The sequence below is a fragment of the Taudactylus pleione genome, unplaced genomic scaffold, assembly GCF_031769625.1.
Source record: "Taudactylus pleione unplaced genomic scaffold, aTauple2 ptg000711l, whole genome shotgun sequence".
NCBI lineage: Eukaryota > Metazoa > Chordata > Amphibia > Anura > Myobatrachidae > Taudactylus > Taudactylus pleione.
The window spans coordinates 11,675,942-11,701,806 of record NW_028285113.1 but is presented as its reverse complement, the minus strand read 5'-3'; the positions used below and the strand labels follow the sequence as shown (position 1 = coordinate 11,701,806).

At 44.2% G+C, this 25,865-nt stretch overlaps 1 protein-coding gene across 1 annotated transcript in view; it reads left to right on the top strand.

Moving 5' to 3' along the window:
* The window catches only part of LOC148477489 (hydroperoxide isomerase ALOXE3-like), a 28,859-nt gene extending 3,667 nt beyond the window's left edge, over positions 1-25,192 (top strand). The window contains exons 2-14 of the mRNA XM_088456750.1: positions 12,400-12,604; positions 12,887-12,968; positions 13,843-13,965; positions 15,552-15,655; positions 15,892-16,064; positions 16,193-16,339; positions 17,010-17,213; positions 18,230-18,316; positions 19,378-19,547; positions 22,751-22,872; positions 24,188-24,288; positions 24,496-24,666; positions 24,863-25,192. Of these exons, the coding sequence (XP_088312876.1) occupies positions 12,400-12,604; positions 12,887-12,968; positions 13,843-13,965; positions 15,552-15,655; positions 15,892-16,064; positions 16,193-16,339; positions 17,010-17,213; positions 18,230-18,316; positions 19,378-19,547; positions 22,751-22,872; positions 24,188-24,288; positions 24,496-24,666; positions 24,863-25,042 (1,869 nt within the window). The 3' untranslated portion in view covers positions 25,043-25,192. The remainder of the gene's footprint in view (positions 1-12,399; positions 12,605-12,886; positions 12,969-13,842; positions 13,966-15,551; positions 15,656-15,891; positions 16,065-16,192; positions 16,340-17,009; positions 17,214-18,229; positions 18,317-19,377; positions 19,548-22,750; positions 22,873-24,187; positions 24,289-24,495; positions 24,667-24,862) is intronic.
* The last annotated feature ends 673 nt before the right edge of the window (positions 25,193-25,865 follow it).

Below are 25,865 nucleotides of genomic sequence, written 5' to 3'. Positions count from 1 at the left end.
ATGTACTCAAAGAGCCAGTCTATTGAACCAACGTTTCAAACTTTTATTTGTCCCTTTTCACGGAAGTGTTACACTGACACTGCTGAGTATATTTATTTGCTGTTATGAAGACCAGTGGAGTGCCGCTTTTTTGCATACCTTGTTATTTTTCTCATGAGCACCCTGGCAAGTTCCTCATGGGTATATAGGAATGCCGATCTACATGTGCCAGATAAAAGCACTAGATAGATAGATAGATATATATATATATATTACACACACACACCTCTGCTATAGATGTTGTGTTTATGCCTACATTTATGTGTACTTATAGAAAATATGCATAGCAATAATTAGGGGTGAGTGGGTTCGGATTTCTGAAATCCGAGCCCCCCCCCGATCCGAGTCAGGCTCAACTTTTCCCGCCTGACTCGGATCTGAAATCGAGGCAAAACGTCGTCATTCCGCCTTCCGGGTCTCGCGGGTTTTGGATCCTATATAAGGTACCCGCGTCGGCGCCATTTTCTCACTCGGCTGTGGACAGTGAAGAGGGAGGGTGGGAGTTTGGGCTGGCAGTGTAGTGTAGTGTTGTGCTGCGCTGTGCTGCTGTTGTCCACTACTTCAAAGTCCATAGGGGCTGGCTGTGCTGCTGCTGTTAATAGTGGCTGTGTCCACTATTTCAAAGTCCATAGGGGCTGGCTGGACTGTGTTGTGCAGTCAGTTCTCCATAGGGGCTGTGTCCACTCCAAAGTCCTGTGCAGTGTCCCAGTCCTAAAGGGGTGCTGTAGTGTTGTCCAGGGGGTGCTCTGTCCATCAGGGGTGCTCCCCCCCCCCCCCCCCCCCCCAAGTGCTAAAAAAATAATATATTTTCTGTGTTTGTGAATTGTGTGCGCAGTAGCCGCACGTGCATCAAAAAAGGAGCAGCGCCAAGCGTGCGCCTGTGTCCCATAAGTAAAGAGCCGGCTGGCTCATTTCTTAAAGGCTGGTGTAACCCACAAAGTGCACTACTCTCCAGCAAAAATAAAAAAAATATTTTCTGTGTTTAGCCGCACGTACATATCAAATCGATATAACATAAATGGAGAACCAACCTTTCTCCGATAAAAATAAAATAGAGAAAGATCAAGAACCACTTCCTCCTAGTGCTGAAGCTGCTGCCACTAGTCATGACATAGACGATAACATGCCATCAACGTCGTCTGCCAAGGCCGATGCCCAATGTCATAATAGAGGGCACATACAATCCCAAATGACAAAGTTCAGGAAAATGACCTTGAAAAAAACATTTAAATCAGCTGAAGAGAAACGTAAACTTGCCAATATGCCATTTACGACATGGAGTGGTAAGGAACTGTTAAGTTCGATCCCTAGTATGTTCATGACTAGTGGTTCAGCTTCACATGACGATGGAAGCCCTCCTCCCACTAAAAAGATCAAAAGAGTTAAGCTGGCAAAAGCACAGTGAAGAACTGTGCTTTCTAAGAAGATATCACAAATCCCCAAGGAGAGTCCAAGTGTGGTGGTGGTTGCGATGCCTGACCTTCCCAGCACTGGACGGGAAGAGGTGGCTCTTTCCACCATTTGCACGCCCCCTGCAAGTGCTGAAAGGAGCACCCACAGTCCACTTGCTGATATGCAAATTGAAGATGTCACTGTTGAAGTACAACAGGATGAGGATACTGGTGTAGCTGGCGCTGAGGAGGAAGTTGGCGAGGAGGATTCTGATGGTGATGTAGTTTGTTTAAATCAGGCTCTGGGGGAGACAGTTGTTGTTCGTGGGATGAAAAAGCCCATCACGGTCATGCCTGGGCAGAAGACCAAACATTCCACCTCTTTGGTCTGGCAATATTTCTATCCAAATCCGGACAACTGTCTTGCCATATGTACCATATGTAAAGGTGAAATAAGTAGGGGTAGGGACGTTAACCACCTAGGAACATCCTCCCTTATACGGCACCTGCAGCGCGTTCATAAAAAGTTACTGTCAAGTTCAGAAACTTTGGCTAAGACCGTAAGCAGTCCAGGGACACCTAAATCCCGTTGTCCTGTTGTATCCAAGCGCCTGCAAACCACACCGTCAACTCCCTCCTTGTCAATTTCCTCCTTAGTCAGGATTGGAAGTAGTCCTGCAGGCCATGTCACTGGCATGACTGACTCTCCTATCCGGGATTCTTCCGGAGGATCCTGCATTGCTACGCCTCCTGCTGCCGCTGCTGCTGTTGCTGCTGCTGGGAGTCGTTCATCATCCCAGAGAGGAAGAAGGAACACCACTACTTTTACTAAACAATTGACCCTCCAACAGTCCTTAGCGAGGAGGATGAAGTACGACAGCAGTCATCCTGAAGCAAAACTTATAACTGAGGCCTTGACTGCTATGTTGGTGTTAGATGTGCGTCCGGTATCCGCCATTAGTGCAGTGGGATTTAGACAATTGATGGAGGTAGTGTGTCCCCGGTTCCAAATCCCATCTAGATTCCACTTCACTAGGCAGGCGATAACGAGACTGTACAGAAACGTCAGAAAAAGTGTCCTCAGTGTCCTGAAAAATGCCGTTGTAAACAATGTTCACTTAACCACGGACATGTGGACAAGTGGAACAGGGCAGACTAAGGACTATAAGACTGTGACAGCCCACTGGGTAGATGTATCACCTTACACAGCAACAGCAGCAGCGTCACCAGTAGCAGCATCTCAGAAACGCCAGCTCGTTCCAAGGCAGGCTACGCTGTGTATCACCGGTTTCAGTAAGAGGCACACCGCCGACAACATCTTAGAGAAACTGAGGGAAATCATCGCCCAGTGGCTTACCCCACTTAGACTCTCCTGGGGATTTGTGATATCTGACGACGCCACCAATATTATGCAGGCATTACATCTGGGCAAATTCCAGCACGTCCCATGTTTTGCTCACACAATAAACTTGGTGGTGCAGAATTTTCTGAAAAGTGACAGGGGCGTGCAGGAGACTCTTTGGGTGGCCCAGAAAATTTCTGGCCACTTTCGCCATTCAGCGACTGCGTGCCGAAGACTGGAGCGCCAGCAAACACTCTTGAACCTGCCCCGCCATCACCTGAAGCAAGAGGTTGTGACGCGGTGGAACTCAACCCTCTATATGCTTCAGAGGATGGAGGAGCAGCAAAAGGCCATACAAGCCTATACATCCACCTATGACATAGGCAAAGGAGGGGGTATGCACCTGACTCAAGCGCAGTGGAGAATGATTTCCATGTTGTGCAAGGTTCTCCAGCCCTTCGAACTTGCCACACGTGAAGTCAGTTCAGACACTGCCAGCTTGAGTCAGGTCATTCCCCTCATCAGGCTTTTGCAGAAGCAGCTGGAGAAAGTGAAGGAAGAGCTAATCGGAGCGATTCCGCTTGGCATGTGGGACTTGTGGATGAAGCCCTTCATTCGCTTTGCCAGGATTCCAGGGTGGTCAATCTGTTGAAATCGGACCACTACATTTTGGCCACCGTGCTTGATCCTAGGTTTAAAGCCTATGTGGTGTCTCTCTTTCCGGCCGACACAAGCCTGCAGAGGTGCAAAGACCTGCTGATGAACACACTGTCAGCTGAAGCGGAACGTGACATGTCAACAGCTCCTTCTTCATTTTCTCCCGCAACTGGGGCTGCCAGGAAAAAACTTAGGTATCCTAAGCAACCCGCTGGCGGTGATGCAGGGCAGGCAGGACCAAGTTTGGACATCTGGTCCGGACTGAAGGACCTGGCAACAATTTCTGACATGTCTACTGTCACTGCATATGATACTGTCACCATTGACAGAATGGTGGAGGATTAAATCGGTGACAGCATCCAAGTAGGCATGTCAGACAGTCCATACCTGTACTGGCAGGAAAAAGAGGCAATTTGGAGGCCCCTGTACAAACTGGCTCTATTTTACCTGAGTTGCCCCCCCTCCAGTGTGTACTCCGAAAGAGTGTTTAGTGCAGCCGGGAACCTTGTCAGCGAAAGGCGTAGGAGGTTGCTTCCACAGAATGTGGAGAAGATGATGTTCATCAAAATTAATTATCAGCTCTTCCAGGGAGACCAGCCTCCAGAACGTACAAAGGGACCTGTGGTGGTGGATTCCAGTGGGGATGAGTTAATACTTTGTGAGGATGAGGATGTACACACTGAAGAGGGTGAGGAATCGGTGGATGAGGAGGATGAGGATGACATCTTGCCTCCGTAGAGCCAGTTTGTGCAGGGACACATTAATTGCCAGCTTGTTTTGTGGGGGCCCAAATGAACCAATCATTTCAGCCACAGTTGTGTGGCAGACCCTGGCGCTGAAATGATTGATTTGTTAAAGTGTGCATGTCCTGTTTATACAACATAAGGGTGGGTGGGAGGGCCCAAGGAATTCCATCTTGCACCTCTTCTTTTTTTTTTTTTTTTTTTTTCTTTGAAAAACTAGGCCCCAAACTGTACATAATGCAAACAGCCATCCTGTCTGCCACTGCAGTATCACGCCTAGATGGGTCACGTGTTTGTGCCGCCCACTCGTGTCGCTTAGCATAGTCATCCAGCTACCTCGGTGCAACCTTTTGGACATAAAAACACTATTGTGAGGTGTTCAGAATAGACTGGAAATTAAGGTTATTGAGGTTAATAATAGCATAGGAGCAGAAAAACCTACAAATTCTGTGATTTTAGCTGTTTTTATGGTTTTTTTTTTTTTCAAAAAAATACAGATCCAAAACACAAAACACAAAACACGGAAGGGTGGTTTTGGCAAAACCAATCCAGACACAAAACATGAAAAGTGGCCGGTGCACACCCCTAGCAATAATATATCTGTCCATCTATCCCTGTATGCAGTCATTGCCTTGTATTTTATATTGATAGTGTAGGTGCATTTCTTATATGGGTTGGGTATGGGTATCCTAACCCCGCTTTTCTCCCAGCTGCCTAAACCTAACCCCTCCTATTGCCTAACCCTAACCTTCCCTCTGGTGCCTAACCCTCCCTATTAACACCAAAACTTACTGTCAGGATGTCGGCGCCGGGCTGGATGCTGGCGCCGCTATTCTCGGTGTCTGCATTCTGACTGTCGGTATTATAACTGCAACCATACAATACATAGAACACAGAGGATTTGTCTCATATGTAGACACACGGAGACGTCATTCATCCCAGACATGAGCTTAAAGTCCCGCAGCACTTGGGGCATGTTTTGTCACTCTATCACCTCAGTTAAGAGGAAACATTTTACTAATTTTCACCCCCATTGGAGTTGAATTTCAAAAAATCCCTTCTTAGTGGGTGCTTACTTCATGGAAGGAATATACCCCCTGGATTTCATGTTTCTACGTCCAGGGGTTTGGGCTGGGCATTGATGAGTCAGTCAGCCAGGCCATTTGATATACTGTATATGATACAGTATGCTGCAGCGTGTTTGGTGTGATGGTCACCATAATGTCACGCCAGTGACATTTTATTACTATTTATGTAGTTATGATGTTCAGCAGGAACCACTATGGCATAGTATACAGCATTAGTCTGAGTCAGAAGCAGCAGAGTGGTGTTTTTTGTCCCGATGGTGTTTGCATAGATGCGCAGTACAGATATTGATGCATGCACTAGAAGTGCATCAGAAATGTGTTGGACTTCCTGTGTGGCTACAGGGGGCTGGCTAATCAGATGCAGATGTAGCGATTGGTGTGTTATTGGAGTGACAGGTATGTTGTGGAAAGAGGCTGCATAGTTTCGCTCACATTGGAGGCCATAATTAGATGAATGATCTGCACCTAGCATTGGTCTGGAGAAAGTTTCAGTGACATGACTGATGTTGGTGTCTAAAGACGCACAAAGCATAATTGCAGTGTCAGTCCTTGTACATCCATGCATCTGAATGTGCATCAGGGAAGGGCTTTGTAGTGGCATTAGCATTAAGTTGCAGACACAACTGCAGCAAATGACACAAGGAAGGCTGCAACTGCTTCTTTCTATGAATCACAGAATCAGGCTCTATGAGGATGGAGTATCCCAACCCACTCCACAGACTCCGCCCGATCAAAAGACCCGCCCCCATTAAGGCTGCTACCAGAAATTTCCCGGGCTGGTTTTCTATCTCAATCCGCCCCTGAGCATAACTATATTACTCCAAGGAGGATAGATACTCTAAATTAGGGGACATGGGTTCTGTACCATGTTGTATCAGCACAAATGTATTAATTCTCAAGCTTTTCTAGAAACACGTATAGCAATATTCTTTAAGGATAATGTGAATAAGCTAATGAATGTCTCATGGAATGAGGACCTCTAACATATTGCGCATAAAAACATTGTACATAAAATTTATTTTTTTTTCCAAAAAATCCAGCCATCTATAGGACATTGGTTATACAATAAAATGTATGAAGTAATGGCCTGACTTGCTCCTCTGGCCTATACATACAATATAGCTGCACATGTCCTTCATTATCTGGAGTAGAATATTTTATCCTGCAATTGATTTTGACCCGGATCATAACTGGATCCTGTCTGATTAAATCCCACCACACTCTATATCTGCTTGTGTTAAGCGCCTGATGGTAACTTCAGACAGCCTGGTAGGTCACAACTGTGGTTGTTGTCTCAGAGACGTGACCTTGGTGGCTGAGTTGAGAACTAGATGTGGTGTGGGCAGCTAAACTGAGAGCGGCAGGCTAAAAGCAGGGGAGTCGCTGCTCAGGGCTAGTTGCCGCAGGGCCATGAACATAGACCGCGCTTGAGATGGTACAAGCGGCTGTGCTGTGAGTAGTACTGCTGTCTGAATCCACTGCTCTCATTGGATACGCAGGTGCAGTAAGGCCACAGCAAGAGTAATTGCTCTGTATGGTGCTGGCAGTGTGTCTCAGAGCAGCTAGGTGGTCGGCAGACAACCGGAACCCACAAAGGTAACAAGCCGCGATGGCGGCTTTTGACAGTCACATAACAAATGAATCAGTGCAGTCTTCTTCGGGTTCCATAGGGTCCACAGAAATTACCTTGGGATGTAGCTGGAGTGATCCAGGCACTAAACAGTCAACAAGCTTTAGCTCCCAGGATGCACTGGGTCCTCCTCCAAACATACCCCGCCCCTGGCTACAGAAAGTCAGTTTTTTGCTGTTAATATTAATTCACAAAGGTTGTACAACAATAGTGAAGTGAAACAACCATATACAACACACCAGGCGCTTGATGTGACTATACATACACATACTTTTCTGAGGGCAATTAACCCATTGTCCTATATCAGTTGCCTCAGCAGACACCTATTATTTTAGGGAGTGTGGTTGTTTTACATAAATATTTAATGTTTTAAAATACTGCTACGTAGAGCAGAGTTGTGATAGGTTGGTGCAATTACCATACTAGAATTCTTATATATAATATTGCATGTGACTATCTTTTTAAAATCTGCTGTGTTGTGCTGCCTTTATCTGAATAACTGACAGTCATAATCTATCACTGCTGTTTCCCCTCATGTAACCCTCTGTGGCAGGTGTGTATTTTGGGTGAAAAACATTGCCACTTTGCATATCAATAGACATCTATTATGTCCACAGAAGCTGAAAGACAGGTGGCTGAGGCTCCTGTGCTGGTATCATGTATGGCCTGTAAATCAGGGTTGTCCCCACAGGATTTCATACAGGATGGGTTATGTGGCCGCTGTATCAAGGATTCGCCTCATCAGTCAATTTTACCCCCTGGGCTTCCTTTTCCCAGATTATGGCACAGGTTGCACAGAGATTGGCAGCACCTGGACCAGCTGCAATGATGGGGCGCTCTCAGCATTTGCAACTTGCTGTGTTTTTTGCTTCCGTCATGGATGGACATGTATGCTAATTCAACTCAGAATGTGGCTTCGTCGTTAGCAGCTTTTCAGCAGCCTAAACAGATGATTAGGCCGATGCAGCCAATGTCCAGAAGGAGGTCTGCTTCACACACCATTCAGCCTTCAGATGCTGCTACATCCTCTTTCAGGGGGGGATGTGCTAAACATTGATGAGGAGGAGCCAGTGCAAAGAGAGGCTCCAGGGTTTAAATGCCAGAGGGTTATAAAATCTGAGTTTCCCAAGTCTGAGCACCTTTTTAATTTCATGGGGGAAGCATGGAAATTGCCAGATAGGAAGTTCCATATTAAAAGGAAGGTGGAAGCCTTATACCCCTTTCCAGTGGATCAATGCACTAAATTGGAGGTTCCTCAGTCAGTGGACGCACATGTGCCACATTGCCTATACCTTCTGCTTCCTAGCTTAATTGTCCCACAGATAGGAAATTTGAAGCCTGTCTTAAAGCAATATTTTCTGTCTGGTGCGGTTACCCGACCAGCCATGGCTACAACTTGGGTCTCTAAGGCCATTGAGCAATGGATGAAGACACTGGAAATTTCTCTTCCAGAAGCTTCCGGGGAACAGCTGACAGCCATCTCTTATGTTAAGGAAGCTGCGTCCTACTTGGGAGAGGCAGCTTTAGATGCGGGGATTTTATCCTCCAAAGCATCAGCGGTTTCAGTGGTGGCCCGGACAGCCCTCTGGCTGAGGTATTGGAAGGCAGATACAGGGTCCAAGAGAGCTCTGGAATCCCTTCTGTTCTCAGGGGGGCATTTTGTTTGGCACAGAGTTGGACAAGATTGTGGCTACAGTGGCAGCCTCTAAAATGGCTGGTCTTCCTTCAGCATTCACTGTTCAACCTAAGTGGTCAGCCTTTTGGCCGCAAGGAAAAGCAAGAGTTCAGTCTTCAGCCAGAGCCAATGCTTATAGGAAGTCTTGGCCAAACAGACGTCAGGCCAGACGTCAAGCCTGCAGCTTGATGGGACAGGCCTCCCTCTGGGGGATCCCAGGGTGGGAGGCTGACTTCTTCAGTATTCAGTCGCCTGGCATCTTACAACAACTGATGCCTGGGTTTGGGATATGGTCTCCCAGGGGTACGCCCTTATGTTCTGGAGAAGTCCCCCCACAAAGTTTTTTTCAGCACAACTCCAGCAGCAGGTTCTGAGAAAGCCTTGGCCTTCCAGCAGGCTGTACACTCCCTGCTGATATCAAAGGTTATAATCCTGGTTCCAGTGAATCAACGGGGAAAGGGATATTACTCGAACCTCTTTTTGATTCAGAAACCCAATGGGTCTCTCAGGCCTATTCTAAACCTAAAACATTTTGAGACCTTTTATCAGGGTGCCCAGGTTTCACATGGAAACTCTGTAGTTGATTGTGTTGGCCATGGAACCAGGGGATTTCATGGTATCCTTTGGATATCAAAGATGCATACCTTCATGTGCCAATTGCACAATCCCACCAGCAATTCCTGTGGTTTGCAGTCTTGCAGGAGCATTTCTAATTTCAGGCACTGCCTTTTGGATTATAAACTGCTCCTCAGGTGTTTACCAAGGTCATGGAAGTAATAAATGCCTGCCTCAGGGAATCTGGATTCTCCCGACCTGCTGATATTTGCTCAGTTGTCACAAGAGTTGAGTGTCATCTCACACTGACTGTAGCGTGTCTGCACAGACATGGGTGGATTGTAAATTAGGGAAAAAGTCATTGCTTCTTCCAGTACAGTAGATGGTGCATCTAGGGGCAAGGTTGAATTCTCTGGCACAAAGGATTTATCTGCCAGAGGACAAGATTGCGGCTCTTCAGCTGGAGATACGTAAGGTTCTTTTCAGCCGATTGGTATCAATCCATGCAGCAATGCAAGTCCTAGGTTCCATTGTATCTACTTTCGACATGGAGTATGCCCATCTCCACTCCAGACCATTGTAGAGGTTAATCCTTTCCCACTGGAGAGGGGAGTACCACCTAATAAAGGCACAGACAATCAGTCTCTCGCCAGAAGTGCGACTGTCCCTGTCTTGGTGGTTGCAGATGGGTCGTCTTGACAAAGGTCGCCCATTCTGGACTCCAGATTGTGTTCTCCTCAAAACTGATGCCAGCCTTGAGGATAGGGGTGCAGTGACAGGTCGTCACACTTTCAGGGAAAGTGGACAGCAAGGTCTTCTGTCTATAAATGTCCTGGAACTAAGGGCAATATTCAGAGCACTTGTTCAAGCTTGGGAAATAATAAAGGGCAGGCCTGTCCAGGTACAATCTGACAACACCACCGCAGTAGCCTACCTAAACCATCAGGGAGGCACGCAGAGCCAGGCTGCCATGTCGGAGGTGTCAAGCATTCTGGTCTGGGCAGAATGTCGCCTCCCGGTAATATCGGCAGTGTTCATACCAGGAGTCCTAAACTGGGAAGCTGACTTCCTAAATCTGCAAGATATACATGCCAGAGAATGGGCTCTTCATCCTCAGGTATTTCAGAACCTAGTAGACAGATGGGGTCTTCCAGAGGTAGACCTCAAGGCACAACCACAGGGTGCCCAGGTATGGGTCCAGAACCAGGGATCCTGCAGCAGAGTTTGTGCACACTCTGGCAGTAAGGCAGATATGCCAGTCTGAAATTCCGTTTCCTTCACTTTCTCTTCTTCCCAGGGTCATCAGGAAGGTCAAGCAGGAAAGCAGTACAGTAATACTGGTAGCTCCTGCTTGGCCCAGACTCCATTGGTTCACCGACCTGCAGAGTCTCTCCATAGACACTCCGTGGCCTCTTCCTCCAAGGCAGGACCTGTTAGTACAGGGTCCCTGCCTGTATCTGGACCTTCCTCTGCTGTCTTTGACTGCATGGCTCTTGAGGCCTTTGTCTTAAGGTCAGAGGTTTTTCTGATTCTGGAATACAGACAATGTTGAGGGCACGGAAACCTTCCTCTGCCCGCATTTATTACAGAATTTGGCACTCACTGTTTCAGTGGTGTGAACTGAGGAAGTATGACCCTAAGGTGTTTAGGGTCTCGTGAGTGCTTTCTTTTCTTCAGGCCAGGTTGGACAGAGGTCTCCATCTGGCTTCTCTGAGGGTGCAGGCCTCGGCTCTGTCTCTTTTGTTTCAGAGAAGGGTTGCCACCTTGTCTGATGTAAGAATATTATTACAGGGTGTTCTGAGGGTTCAGCCTCCCTTTGTTCCCCCAGTAGCCCCGTGGGACTTGACATTGGTACTCAAGGCTTTTACAGGCTCCTCCATTTGAACCCCTGAAATCAGTAGACCTGAAGTGGTTGACAGCAAAGATACAGTTTTTATTCTAGCTATCGCTTTGGCCCGCAGGGTCTCTAATTTAGCAGCCTTATCTTTTCGCTCTCCTTTTTTTACCATTTCATCAGGATAGAGCTGTTCTTCGTACCAGGGTCGGCTACCTTCTTAAGGTGGTATCTCTGTTTCATATGAATGAAGAAATTGTGGTTCCGGCTTTGCAAGCTTCTGGCCTTTCGGATGGTGGACCATCACTGGATGTTGTGCAGGCTCTACATGTCTATGTAGACCGCACTAGCTCAATTAGAAAGACAGATTCCTTATTTGTGTTGTATGGCTGTCATAAGCGAGGCTGGCCAGCTAATAAACAAACAGACTTTGGCCATATGGTTGCGTATGACAATTTCTCAAGCTTGCACACAAGCTGATCTTGTTCTGGACATGGTTACAGCACATTCTACGAGATCTGTGGGACCATCGTGGGCGTTGCGACAGGGTGCCTCTGCTGAACAGATTTGCAAGGCAGCCACGTGGTCTTTCATCCACACCTTTTTGTCAAACTTTGTGTTTGACACACTTGCCTCTCGGGATGCTTCCTTTGGGCGTAGGATTCTCCTTTCTGAGACACAGGAATGTTCCCATCCCTAGGAGGAACTGCTTTGGGACATCCCAAGGTAATTGCTGTGGACCCTATGGAACCCAAAGAAGAAAATAACAAAGGTATGTTCTACCATAACTCTTTTTTTTTTTTTTTTTTTTTTTTTTTTTCAAGGTCGATAGGGTCCACAGAGCACCCACCTTAACGCACTTGTTGGGAAAGTCTTTTCTGTTGTATTTCTGATTCCCTCTTCTTGGGGTGTCTGGAATGTAAGGATACTTCCTTCCTTTTCAATTTTTCTTTCCTGCTTGGGCTTGATAACAAACTGGCTGCCTGTAGCCATGGGTGGGGTATGTATGGAGGAGGACCCAGTGCATCCTGGGAGCTAAAGCTTGTTGACTGGTGTCTGGATCACTCCAGCTACATCCCAAGGTAATTTCTGTAGACCCTATGGACCTCAAAGAAAGATAACAAAGATATGTTATACAATAATTCTTATATTTGATGAAAAAGAAGCTTGTTGCAAGTCAAGAAGCATTGGACCTGGCGCGCCAAGAAGAGCTGTTTGTTGCCACTGCAGCAATAGTGTATGAGGACACATCTATAGGCACCTGCAGGCCGAATGCAAGTTACAGAATAAAGCTCTGCTCCACAGACTGTTGCCTGGTCAGAGTGTAGCTTGAGTAGTATTAAATTGGTGGTGGATAAATCTTAGCAGAGATGCTGTAATGTAAATGAGACAGTCTAGCCTTTCCTTTGGTCATGTTTCTCAGACATAACTCTCTGCTTTTCCAGGTGACTGACTTTCTAGTTGACACTGAGAAAGATCTTGGAGAGCTCCTGCTGGTCCGGCTGTCCACAAACCACTACAAGAGTTTCAATATGGATGCTTGGTACTGCCTGTATGTCAACGTGACCTGCCCTAATGGTCAGCTCTACCAGTTCCCTTTCTATCAGTGGTTGCCTAGTCTAAAGACTGTGGAAATACCAGAGGGCAAGGGTGAGTTTCTTTTCAGATTTGTACTTTGCTGCCTGGGGATCTGCGGCATAGGTTAATGGGCTCAGCCCAATGTATCACACTGTCACAAACCCCAACATGAGCTTCAGCTTCATGTTGGTGGGCAGTATTCTTTTATAGATCTCGGATTAATGTTGAACTGGAGTACATTTTACTATATAGGTGGAAAGGTTTCCATGGATTCATCTGTAGGCAAGATAATAGCCATCCATAATCACCTAGGTTAACTACAATACAGTACTCTTGGAATCTGTTCTGTTTCAGGCATTATATTATCCGAGAAGACTCCCCCTGTTATCTTGCAACAACGGAAACTGGAACTGGAGAAAAAGAGAGAGACCCACAAGTGAGTTGCTCATATAAATGTGGTACTGATTTATTGCTTGCTTTCTTTGGGGGGAAATGTAATTTCATCCAGGGGGATAGCAAAAATTCCCTTTTGGTTAATTCGGTAAGTGTTCAGGATAGGCTTACGTTGTTCCTATGTACATCTTGCAATGGAAATACATATGTTTAGAACTAGCAAATGGTAAATTTCATATATATCTAACTTGGGTTGAGATACAGGATGGCTGCGCCCGGGATCCCTGTGGTCAGAATCCTGATGGGGTTAGGATATCAACACCTGTTATGTATCCTAAGCATACTCCTATCCCTAACCCTCCCTCCCCACAGCCTAGACATAATCCTCCTCCACTAGTGCCTAACCCTTACCCCCTAGTGTCTAACCATAACACCTAATGCTAAACCTAACCCCACTACTTACCGTCGGGATGCCAGTGCCGGGATTGCAGGGCCGGCATTCTGAGCTCCGCCATCCCATACCCTGGGATTATGACTATATCCCATATAACTTGCCTGTTAAACCACCAACTAATTTCAGATTAAAGACATGTTTATAGAATGTATATAAACATTATCTCAAGTCCAGCCCTCAGAGGGAGGATGGGGTAGACCATGACCCTGCGGAGGGGGGAAGTGCCAAAAAGACACCCTCCTGTGTCAGCTTCTGCGCACGCCTATGAGAGTAACAAATTCTTTTTGGGTCACTCATTCTACAATAATCAGCCTCGTGAATTTAAAATGATCCCTCTGGCTTAAATATTGTGTAAAAGAGAATGTTGATGTTTCTATAATCAATGGGGTCTATAAATGGGGAGAGGAATATAGGAATAGCACAATTAGACCTTTTCAATCACATTAACCTTTGTTTCCTGCAGGTGGAAATGTTATGCAGAAGGTGCCCCTCACTGCATTGATGTAGAAAAGGTTGAGGACCTGCCTATTAATGACAAGTATTCCTACCTCAAACAGAGCAGCTTTAACTACACCAAGAAATCCATGTATGTATCTAGTCTGAGTAGACTGTGACCAGGCATAGAAGATCTAGGGGTATATTTACTAAAGGCTGATTTTTTTAATGATTTAAAATCGATTAACATTGATGTGTTTCTGGAGCAAAATTACACATTTACTAACAAATAACACAGGTCTGCTATGAGAGGCATTTATTTTTTTTAATGAATTTGTGATACTTATAGATTTTTTTTTTTTTTTTTTTTTTTTTACTTCTGCTCATGAAAATGACTCCTGAATTTGCATATCACATCACGTTTTTCTGCAAAACGAGTATTTATGAATAAGTAATTTTTTCATGTTCTTTAAAGTAGTAAATGTATTCTGCCTACATTTAATATAAAACCATTGCCTTAAATGAATTCAGTTGGTAGTATAGAACGTTGCAATTCAGTTCTAGTCATAACTTTCCCCGCCCAGTGCCAGATTAAGGTCCACATGGGCCTGAAACTGAAATTTACAAAGGGTCTAAACTCCATACTGTCTAAAGGAATATAGCACACACAACTACAAGGTGAGCTGTCGAAGGTGGAACCAAATACAACAGATGCGACAGTTTTGCCCTGCTCATTTTAACCCCCTGCCTACCAACACACTGATGAAACCATTTGTAAAAGCGCTGCCTAAAGATGGAGAAATGTTCAAAAATCTTTGCACCAAATTCCCCAACCTATCCGATGCGAAATTAAAGGAAGGCATTTTTACATGCCCTGACATTAGAAAGTTAATAAAAGATGAACATTTCGGGCGTGTAATGAATATTGTGGAACTTTTGACGTGGACTTCGTTTAACCAAGTGATTTCAAACTACAAAGAAATTCTCAAGGAAATGCTTAGTAGTTACAGAAACCTTGGCTGCAATATGAGTTTAAAGGTGCATTTCATTTTTTAATTCCCATATTGAGCATTTCCCGATAAATCTCAGACTACAGTGAAGAACCGGGTGAACGGTTCCACCAAGACGTTAAAGATGTAGAAAGAAGATACCAGAGTCGTTGGGATGTCAGCATGATGGCTGACTACTGCTGGGTGATACACCGAGACGACACAGAAAAAGCTGAAATTTCGTAGACCTGTGTAAATTTTTCGGGGATTTTTTGTATTGTGTGATTTAACCCCAGAAACACAACATCGATTTTAAATTGATAAAAATCGATTAAACTCGACCTTTTAGTAAATCTACTCCCTAATATAGCTGCCTCCAGTTTTAAAGAGTCCATTTTTATTTGACAAGCTCCTATGCTACTGTGACTTCTGTATCTGGTTGCTTGTAGGCATATGCCATTTATATTAATTGTATTGGCTTACTTCTAATGGCTTGATATAGTAAACTGTTCGCAATATAACTTTGTTCCTGAAGATGTACTGAGGCATGGGTCAATTGTCATAAGAACCTCTTCATAGTAATTTGCAAGTCCCTCTTTGTAATCAGGGAAGGGAAATTTACATTTACTTGGTCCCAAATAATCAGGCAGAGATCTTTAGAGCTATGGGGCCTATTTAAATCTTTCAGGCATATGTCAGTACCTCTGGGGTGGGTAATTTGAAACCTTTATCCTACTTGCTTTCAAAGGACACTTGAAATGTATCTGCATGGCTTCACAACATGTACAGAATCATGGACTGATATAGAAGATATCAAACTGGTCTTTTGCCTGAGAAGATCTGATAACTCAGGTATGCCCACTCTTTTTGGCCACTTATGTTCACGTTGTTACTCTAAGGTGAATATCTCAGATGAGGGAGAAACAAAAGCTAGTTTTGCCCATGTCACCTCTTTATAGGCTTTATTCTCATGTGAGGCACCTATTTACATGATGTGCTTTCTTGTAAGGAGCAAGACCAGAGTTATCCTGGTAGCCCCTCTGCACTGAATGACTGTACAAAATGTTCCTGATGTCTTTTATCCCCAGATGTGGTGGCTGAGATATGGAAGGAAGATTACTTCTTCGGTAGTCAATATCTGAATGGAATTAACCCTACACTAATCAGGAGATGCTCCAAAATTCCTGAGAACTTCCCAGTTAGTCACAACATGGTGGCTGCAACTTTGAGGACCTCCACCAGTCTTCAGAAAGAACTAGAGGTGGGGTGTCTATTTCTGTAAATTGATGGCCATGAGACATACTGTCCAATTCTATGGGACGCATGTTGCCCAAAAACTGCCCCATAATGACTGATACCCTGCAATAAACTGGTGCTTGTGTCTTGCAGGACGGCAACATCTTCCTGGCAGATTACAAGATTCTGCAGGGTGTCCCTACCAATAATTCCATAAATGGAAAGCAACAATACATTGCTGCCCCTATGTGTCTACTGTGGAAGAATCATCAAGATCACCTTGTTCCAATAGCCATCCAGGCAAGTGTTCATGTGCTAATGTCTGTTTGAAATCAAAACTTTTTCAGGAATCTTAGTTGTAAGAACGTGGTTTTCATCTGGTGTGCAATGACACCATAAATGTGTGTTCCTATAGATCATACACATTATTGGCACCATTCCTATCTGGGTCAACAGTGAACCACTTCAGTGGAGCCCTTTAATATCTGAACTCAAAACCCCTGACAATATTCTACGACCCTTCTGAGGTTACAACAATCACCTAAATGACCATATTAGACCAATTAGAATTCCGCTGTATAACAATTGGAGAGCTTGCTTAATCAGAATTTCATGATAATATTTTAACTGTCTACACATGAACTAATGCATTGCTTTCCTCATGGACCCAGAAGGTAGCGGATTCATTTCAAAATGTTTCCTAAGCAATGTTTGAGAGGTGAAGAATTATTTGGCAGGACTTATGCTCTCTGCCACTCATCAAGATTATGTGTATGAATATAGATATATTATTAAATGTTATGCTATATGTCTGAAACTTGAAATTTTCTCTGCATTATTAATGACTTAATATTCATTAGGCATATGTGGACATGCAATGGAGCTATATTGCCTACTTCTAAACAACATGATAGAAGATAATTATGTGGTTCTAGATGGTGCTGCATTGACAGATCTGTCTCTATTACAGTTGGATCAAACCCCAGGAGAGAACGCTCCAATCTTCCTGCCCAGTGACTCTGAATTTGACTGGCTACTGGCCAAGATCTGGGTGCGCAATTCTGACTTCCAGGTACATGAACTGGACACTCACCTTCTCCGCACTCATCTCTTTGCTGAGGTCTTCAACATTGCAACCACCAGACAACTCCCAATGGGCCACCCAATCTACAAGGTGAGATCTGGTTTTAAACCATTGTCATGGAGTGGCTCTCAGGGTAGGGCAGGGGTCAGGGAACTTATTTATTTTTTTATTTTTTGTAAATTTTACTCCAAAATAAAAAGAGAAAAATTTGTATATGCCGATGTTACCCCCTTGATTTGAAAGGAAGGAAATCCTGTAGTAGTGCCCCATATAATGCCCCCCTGTAGTAGTACCCCCATAGTTATGCCCCTGTAGTGCCACTAGTTGTAAAAAAAAAAAAAAAAAATTATATTACCTTGATTCCCCATTCCTGCATCCGCCGTCCTGTCTGCCCGGCTGCTCCTAGGAACTATGGGAGAGACATGTGCACTATGGGAGACGCGTCATGGAGAGAGCCGGAAGCTGGAGTTCAGAAGAGAACTCCAGCCTCCGGCTAATGCGGTGCTGCAGGGAAGGAGCCGGGTGCCAATTGGTAATAACATCTCAGCGGGCATCTGGCTTGGAGCCTCCCTGCAGCGCCGGGCTGGATGTCACTGACGCTGGGTGCAGCGGGTGCCCTGGGGGCAATGGACAGACAGCCGGGCATGCAAGGATTCATATGCATGCCTGGCTGGCTGTCCATTACCCCCAGGAATTTCAGTTTTTACCCCAAATGGGGTAATTTACCAGTTTACCAACCACTGGGGTAGGGGCTCTATAACTGGGCTACTGCTGTCCTTTTTATATGGAGGCGTGATGTGTCACCTTACATGGGGTACACAATATTTCCTTGCCTAAAAGCAAGACGCTGGTCTACATTTAAATGACACATTGTGGCCTTTTACTGACTTGTAGAAGTCATTCACTTTTGTAGCTTAAAAATATTTAATTAGAAGAATGTAATAGTTGGGCTTTACATAAGGACAACATGGCTGCTAATGCTAGAGCAGCAATTAATTTTAAATACAGGAAATGTAACAACCACAATATGTTTAAATGTATCTGTTTCTCATGAATGTCTCTATCAGATGGGATTCTAATGCCAGTATTTTTCTATTCTCTCCCAGCTAATTATTCCACATCTTCGTTATACCCTTGAGATCAATGTCAATGCCAGAGTTGACCTCATTGGTCCTGGAGGCCTCTTTGATCAGGTGAGATCCTTTATTATACAATGGTTACAGAAACCAGTGCCAGCTCACAGGGTTTTGAGTATGGCCCATATTCAATTTGAGGCAAAAAGCCGTTTCCGTGTGTTTTTGGCGGAAACTTTTCACCGGTGCTGTATTTTCGCCTGTTTTGACTTTACTCCATATTCAATTTTTAAGACTTTCCGGCTAGGCGGAAAGTCAATGCAGTGTAGTAGGCGGAAAAGTTTCACCTATGAATAGGAGGCGGGAAAAGTGCAGAATTGGGGTGCAACGTTGCAGGAACCCCAGTGCAGCCTTCAGTCCCCATAATCCGCCCCCCCCCCCCCCCCAAGGTAAACTGTCAATTTTTTTTAAATCACAGAACACCCCAAAAAATGACTGAATTTGGGTGTGTAAAAAAAAAATGTTGGGACAAAGTTGAACTAGCGAACTGGACTCTGAGGGGCTCCCCAAGTATGCCCCAAGTGTGTTTTTTTTTTTTTTTTTTTTTTTTGTTTGATTTTATTGCAGGTGCTTGCGGAAGGTGAATTTTTCACGATTTTATTTTCAACTTAACTTTAGCAACTTTTAAATATGCTGACCCCCATTTTCAAGTACCCCAAATTTCCTGGGATAAGTTATTTTATGCAAAAAACACCTCTTTAATACTATTCTGCACCACATATACAAACAAACGCTATTGAGCCTGTTTAAAAACTCCAAATCGGGGGTAACTATAGCTAACCCCCATGTCAGAGCATCTTTTGGGGGGTGTCGGGATGATTTCCCCAAATCTGACAGTACTTTCCGCCTGTTCAAGTTTCGCCGGGTCCAGTTTTCGCGTAATTTCAAATTGAATATGGGGTAAAGCGGGCACGCGCGTGATACTTTGCCGCCTGCAAAACACATGATATAGGCAAAGTCTGGGAGGCAGAAAAGTATTGCGGGTCCGCTCTAATTGAATACAGCTCTATATAAGGTTTGATCTGCATATTAAATTTTACAATCGCTCAGTAACTGGCTGGATCAAACAAGCTGCAGCATTGGACCAGAAAAGAAAACACAACATCTTGTCTTTTATCCAGGCTGTAGTAACTGGAAAAGAAGGTATTCCAATACTGCTGAAAAAAGCAATGGATGAGGTCACTTACAGCAGCCTCTGCCTCCCTGATGACATCCAGGAAAGAGGAGTGGAGTCTATTCCCAATTACCTGTACAGGGATGATGGGATGAAGATCTGGTCAGCTGTTGAGAGGTAGTTCTGTAAAACACTGTCCTGTTCCAGCTGTCTATTCATACGGACAGAACCGAATTTCCCACCTTTCACAAATATGGATACAAACAGGCAAAGGTGCAGCACTCAAAATAAATAGTCCACAGGCTGGAGTAGATTAACAACGTTTCAGCATTTCCAATTGTCTTCAGGTTACAACAAGATAGAGACAAAAGACATACTTTTATACCATAGGCCAATGTGTTTTAATGATTCTATTGATCAATTGTGACATTACGTCTATTAACCGAAGGGAACTTAACCCCATGAGGGGTGAGTAAAACATGTATAAAAGTATTCTCTATCATGTTCCAAGACAGTTGGAAATACTGAAACGTTAATCTACTCCAGTCTGTGGACTATTTATTTTGAGTGCTGCACCTTTTGTATGTACATTTATTTTAGTACTGTGCAAAAGTCTTAGGCAGGTATGGAAAAAAATCCTGAAAAGTAACAATGTTTTCAAAAATAGAGCTGTTAATAGTTCATTTTTTGTCAATTAATAAAATGCAAAGTGAATGAACAGAAGAGAAATGTAAATCAAATCAATATTTCGTGTGACCACCCTTTCTCTTCAAAACAGCATCAATTCTTCTAGGTACACTTGCACACTTTTTTTTTTTTTTTTGGTGATTGAACCCGGCATGCAGGTTGTTCCAAACATCTTGGAGAACTAACCACAGATCTTCTGTGGATTTAGGTTTGCTCAAATCCTTCTGTCTCATGTAATCCCAAGCAGACTCAACGTTGAAATCAGGGCTCTGACTGCCATATCATCATTTCCAGGACTCCATGTTCTTTAAGCTGAAGGTAGTGTTTAATGACATATGCTGTATATTTAGGGTCGTTGTCCTGCTGCAGAATAAGTTTGGAGCCAATCAGATGTCCCCCTGATGGTATTGCATGGTAAGTACCTGCCTGTATTTCTCAGCATTGAGGACACCATTAATCCTGACCAAATCCCCAACTATATTTGCTGAAATGCAGCCTAAACTTGAAAGGAACCTCCACCATGCTTCCTTGAGGACCTGCTGCCATTTTCTGCACCCCTGTTCTTATGTTTGTGTGCATAGTTGAGTCGCTTGTCCTTGTTTTCACTTCGAAGTGTTACAAGTCTCCATCGCACCTTGTTAAGCTCTCGTGCCCCGGGTGTCACTCCTCTTCCAGGACGTCCTGTTCTCCAGCCGCATCTGCAGACTATTCACCTGTGGGCTATTCTCAATCTGTTGCCTTGCACGCTATTGGTGCCTTACCTTTTTATAAGCCTGCTGGCTATAGCGTATCCTTATGCATCCGCCCGGTTCCTGCCAGTCAAGCATCTGTCAGTCTGTGCCCGTTGTTTGTGTACGACCACTGTTCTTTTGTTACTCCAACACTCTGCACTCTCTATATAATACAGAGCCTTGAATCTGTGTATGGAGTTGTGCAACAAGCAGTGGTCATCTCTGGTCCAATCTGTGTCTGTGGCCCCACTACTTATGCGGCTACTCCAAGTGGCTTCTGTTTAGTTGTAGTCATCTCGGGCCTCCAGGCTGTACCTTGCCGTCAGTGCCACACCTCGGCCCTTAAGGCTGCATCTCAACCCTCAAGGTCACACCTTGCTGCCAGCGCAGCACCACGGCCCTCAATGCCACAATTTGACCCGCAAGGTCATACCACGTCCCGGTCCTCAAGGCCGCACCTCTGCTCTCAAGGCTGCACCTTGGCTTTACAAGCTGCATTTGGGCTTTCTTAGCTACACCAAGACCATCTAGGCCAAATCCTGTTCCAGAACCATCACCAGTCGCATAACATCTAGTGGCCCTTAGGATAGACGTGAAAGTTCCTACTATCCCGAGTTTAAGGCCAGATGGCAACCTAAGTACGGGTGACAATATCAAGCTCTAGGGGATCAGGGGGTGGCTACTATCGGCAGAAGACCTCACCATTGTGATTCTAGGGGTCTTACACAGTGATTCCTAGGGGACCAAAACATGAAGATATGGCTTTTTGGCCACAATTCTTCCATGAATACCACTGGCCAGACTTCCCCGAACAGCAGATGGGTGTACCTGGGTCCCACTGGTTTCTGCCAGTTCTGAGCTGATGGCACTGCATTTTTTTTGAAGAGAAGTATGCATGTGTCTTTTATTTGATTTTTAAGTTTCCTTGGCTGACCACTGTGTGTACGGTCCTCAACATTGCCCGTTTCTTTGTGCTTCTTCAAAGAAGCTTGAACAGCACATCTCAAAACCCCAGTGTGCTTTGAAATCTTTGCCTGGGAGAGACCTTGCTGATACAGTATTACTACCTTGTGTATTGTTGCTGTGCTCCGTTTTGCCATGGCATATTACTTGTGACATGAACCTAATTCCACAACCTCATCTTTGTAGTAGAGTTTGACTGTTCCACATCCAGTTTTACGCCTCCTGCAAAGCTGTTTCTATTTCAGTTAATGACTGTTTCAACCTACATATGTATCTGTATGATCATTATCCCCGACTTTGTGCAAGTGAACCTAGAAGAATTGATGCTGTTTTGAAGGCAAATGGTGGTCACAGCAAATATTGATTAGATTTAATTTTCTCTTCTGTTCATTCACTTTGTGTTTTGTTAATTGATAAAAACTATTAACACTTCTATTTTTGAAAGATGTATGGGAAACCAGCAAAATACTGATGGCCACATCCTGATGCTCAGAATCCCAACTAGTTTAAGTATCCTAACCCTCCCTTTGTGCATCCTAACACTCTCCCCCTGCACCCTAACCCTCCCGGTTAGTGCCTAAACCTAACCATAGACCTCCCCCGGTGGTTCCTAACCCGAACCTTCCCCTCCTGGTGGTGCCTAAACTCCTCCCTCCCCGGCATCACGACCCAATTGTAGGTAAAGTAACTAACTAATATATATATTTTCATATTCTCTATCTGTATCTCAAATGTATTGTTTTAAACATGTGATTTGATATATTCTTTATCAAATATTAGGCCAAAAACAAATATTTTATTTATGATATGTCTTAACCACATGTATTTTTGCACTAACAGAACTAAGCACTTTGATATTTCTTGTGGGCACTTTTAAGGAGCTCTGGTATTTGGTTTGTGCATGTGTGTGATATATATCTATCAAGTTGCTAACACATCTGATCCATAGAATTCCACACCCCTTTATCACTTAACTGCCAATTGCTTTATCCACTCCAGCTTTGTGTCCAACATTGTCAATTACTACTATGAGAGTGACGCGGCTGTCAGCGCGGATCCCGAACTTCAGGCCTGGGTGGCAGAGATCTTCAAAGAAGGTTTCTTGGAGCATAAATCTACAGGTAAGTGACATCTTGTTCTTGTGATCTCATATCACAAGCAACCATGGTATCCATAATGAACAAACTTGATCTTTCAAATGTTGCTGAACCTGGTATTACCATAAGTAATACACCACCAAATAGACCAGTTACATCACAAATAATCCCTAAACTTGTGGCCACTTTGAAAATTGATCCTTGGGGTGTGCATCGGTCTTTGGCTTCTGGTTGACTTTAAGGGGTATATTTCCTAAAGTGAGCGTTTTTAGAAGTGGAGGTATTGCCTATAGCAACCATTCAGTTCTTGCTAGTATCTTCTAGATTGGTGCTAGTTAAATGTTAAGCAGAATCTGGTTGCTCAGGGCAACATCTCCACTTCTAAAAACTTGCACTTTAGTGTATGTATTCTCCCATAGCTTAGATAAGTAGCAATTTTGTTCTCCATCATATCTTTGTCTCTGTAAGCTGGATGTCTCTGTGCATGTGCCAGCCAGAGCTACCGGCAGAGAGTCGCAGGGCATTGGGCAGTCAACAGCAGTCTGAAGTGACTCTGCATATGACTGGTAACTACATTAATCTAAATACAGGACAGAGCAATGGAAGTGGGGGCAGTAAGCAGTCTGAACAGTACAGAGCAAAGGTGGGGCAGATACTCTCTGGGAACCTCTCATTAGAGTGTCCCAGTTACCCACACATTGAGTAGGGGCAGAGTTTTTCGCTCACATTTGGCATTGATTGGCCAGAGACATAGAAGGGGGCGAGGCCCACACTGAGAAGATGGGGAGACAGCTGACTTCCCTGCTTTTCACCACTCAGGAGACTTATGACGCTGTCCTGAGATGAAGAATTTTATTTTATTTTTTAAACGAAAAGGAAAGCTGAGCTCTCCGTGCTTCTATGAATAGTTCTCCCCATACTAGTGTATGGAGAAGCGATATGTACCCTTATCAGGGACACAGCTGGATAAGGCTGAGATTTCTCCATGGTAACTCCTTCTATGAATAGAGTCAAACAGTGAAAAGCCCTGTTATCACTGATAAAGGGCTTTTCACTGCTCCTTTAATAGACCCATAAGCCCTTTTGACAAAAACAAAAAACAAAACATTCTATACAGTATCTAAAACGGCTACAAAGGATACTTAAACAAAATTCAATACCAGTGTAATAACCTTTCCTATACTTAAACCTTGATATTCTGTGTACAGTGTGGGTGTAGGGTGTTTTATATTGCATAAAAGTAGAATGCTATGTGATGTTGTGGTCCAACTCATACCTCAGATATTCCATCAGTGTGTAGGAGAGGTCTACATAACTAATGGAGTATTCCCTTTGATAGAAATACCATCATCCTTGGAGACCAAGGCCTCTCTGATCAAGTACCTGACCATGGTGATCTTCACTTGTTCTGCTCAGCATGCAGCTGTCAACAGTGGTCAGGTGAGGGACAGATTATCATGGCTTTACAATTTGCTGTTCTTTGTATCCTGTGTTGTGTCTTTCATACTCTATACTTGATATGGATGTTAGGAAACCATATTGATCTAAATGGCTTGTAATGTATTATGAGCATATGTTGTGTCTTTATCCCTTTTTTATGGGGCAAACTGTCATAGTTTTGGTTTCAGATCTGTGTTTTCATTGCAGTATGACGTCTATGCCTGGATGCCCAATGGTCCCACATCAATGAAAAGCCCCCCTCCCACAGTAAAAGGGGTCAGTACACCCCAGAGTATACTGGCAGCATTGCCTGATGTAAACATAACCAGTGCTGGCCTGTCCATCGTGTGGCTGCTCAGTAATGAGCCAAGGGACCGGGTGAGTACTAGGGGCCAGTATGAATATTGCTATAAGCAGATCTGGTACTTTCGTGTTCTTCTGGGTCTATTTACCAAATCCATAAACTACTATATAACCCCACAATGTCTCAATGTTCCTATAACTATGTAATGTGGTGGCGAATGGACCTAGTTGTTGAAATTATTTCAACTTTGATTTTCCCATTACCCTCTAGAGACCTCTGGGGGTTTACCCTAATGTGCGTTTTACAGAGAAGGCGCCACAGACATTCATAAAGGATTTCCAGAAGCAGCTGGCTGAGATCTCCAAATACATTAAAGAGCGAAACCACAACATGAGTTTGCCATATACTTACTTGGACCCGAAAGTGATTGAAAACAGTGTCTCTGTTTAACAGGAATAGTGGCGTTGGATCTGACTGACTGGAATTGCTTTCAGTTTATCCTGTCCTGATTTGCAATGTAAATCTGTGCTGGGATAGGACTAGACCTTGGAAATGTAGCTTTTTCAAGCATTTGTGGTACGATTAAACATTTCAGTAGAATCTGTGCATTGAAGTTTATTCTTACCAGCTCACTTATGGGGAGAGTCTGCTCTTAGGCTAAAGATACACCAAAATATCATAGGGGACATCCAGATGATCACTCCAGGGAACTGTCATGGCTAAATGGCTGTATTACACTATCCCTTGCTATGAGTGCTGGCCCATCCAACCCCATGCTGAACATATACAGCTACGGAATGTGTTCTCCAAATACAGAAGCTCTGGGGATTTGTGTAATGAACATATTAGTGGATGACTAGTTGTATCAAAGACTAAAAACTATTAAATGTCAGTTATGCTGTCAAGATTTTAGCACTGTAAAGGCAAAATGTCCCTGACTGATTAACACCCATCACTAACTGAAACAAGCCAGCTATTGGGCCTGATTGCAGAATGACCAAGCTTTCAAAGCCCAGTTTTGGAGCATTTACAGAGACTGCACAACACTTATGATATTGCTTTAGAATACTTTATTTATTCAGTGGTTTGACGAATTAAAACTTAAATCAGAGGTTTGTAGCAGTTTAAAACAAGCAATGTTGCAGCCAAACCCCTGGGAAAACAGCCAGCTGTGTGAAATGGCAAAAACCTGGACACACGCTACCTACAGGCACAATACACTTATGAATTATAATGGTGAGGATTTCTAAACCCTTTCAGTACTGCAGTTGCG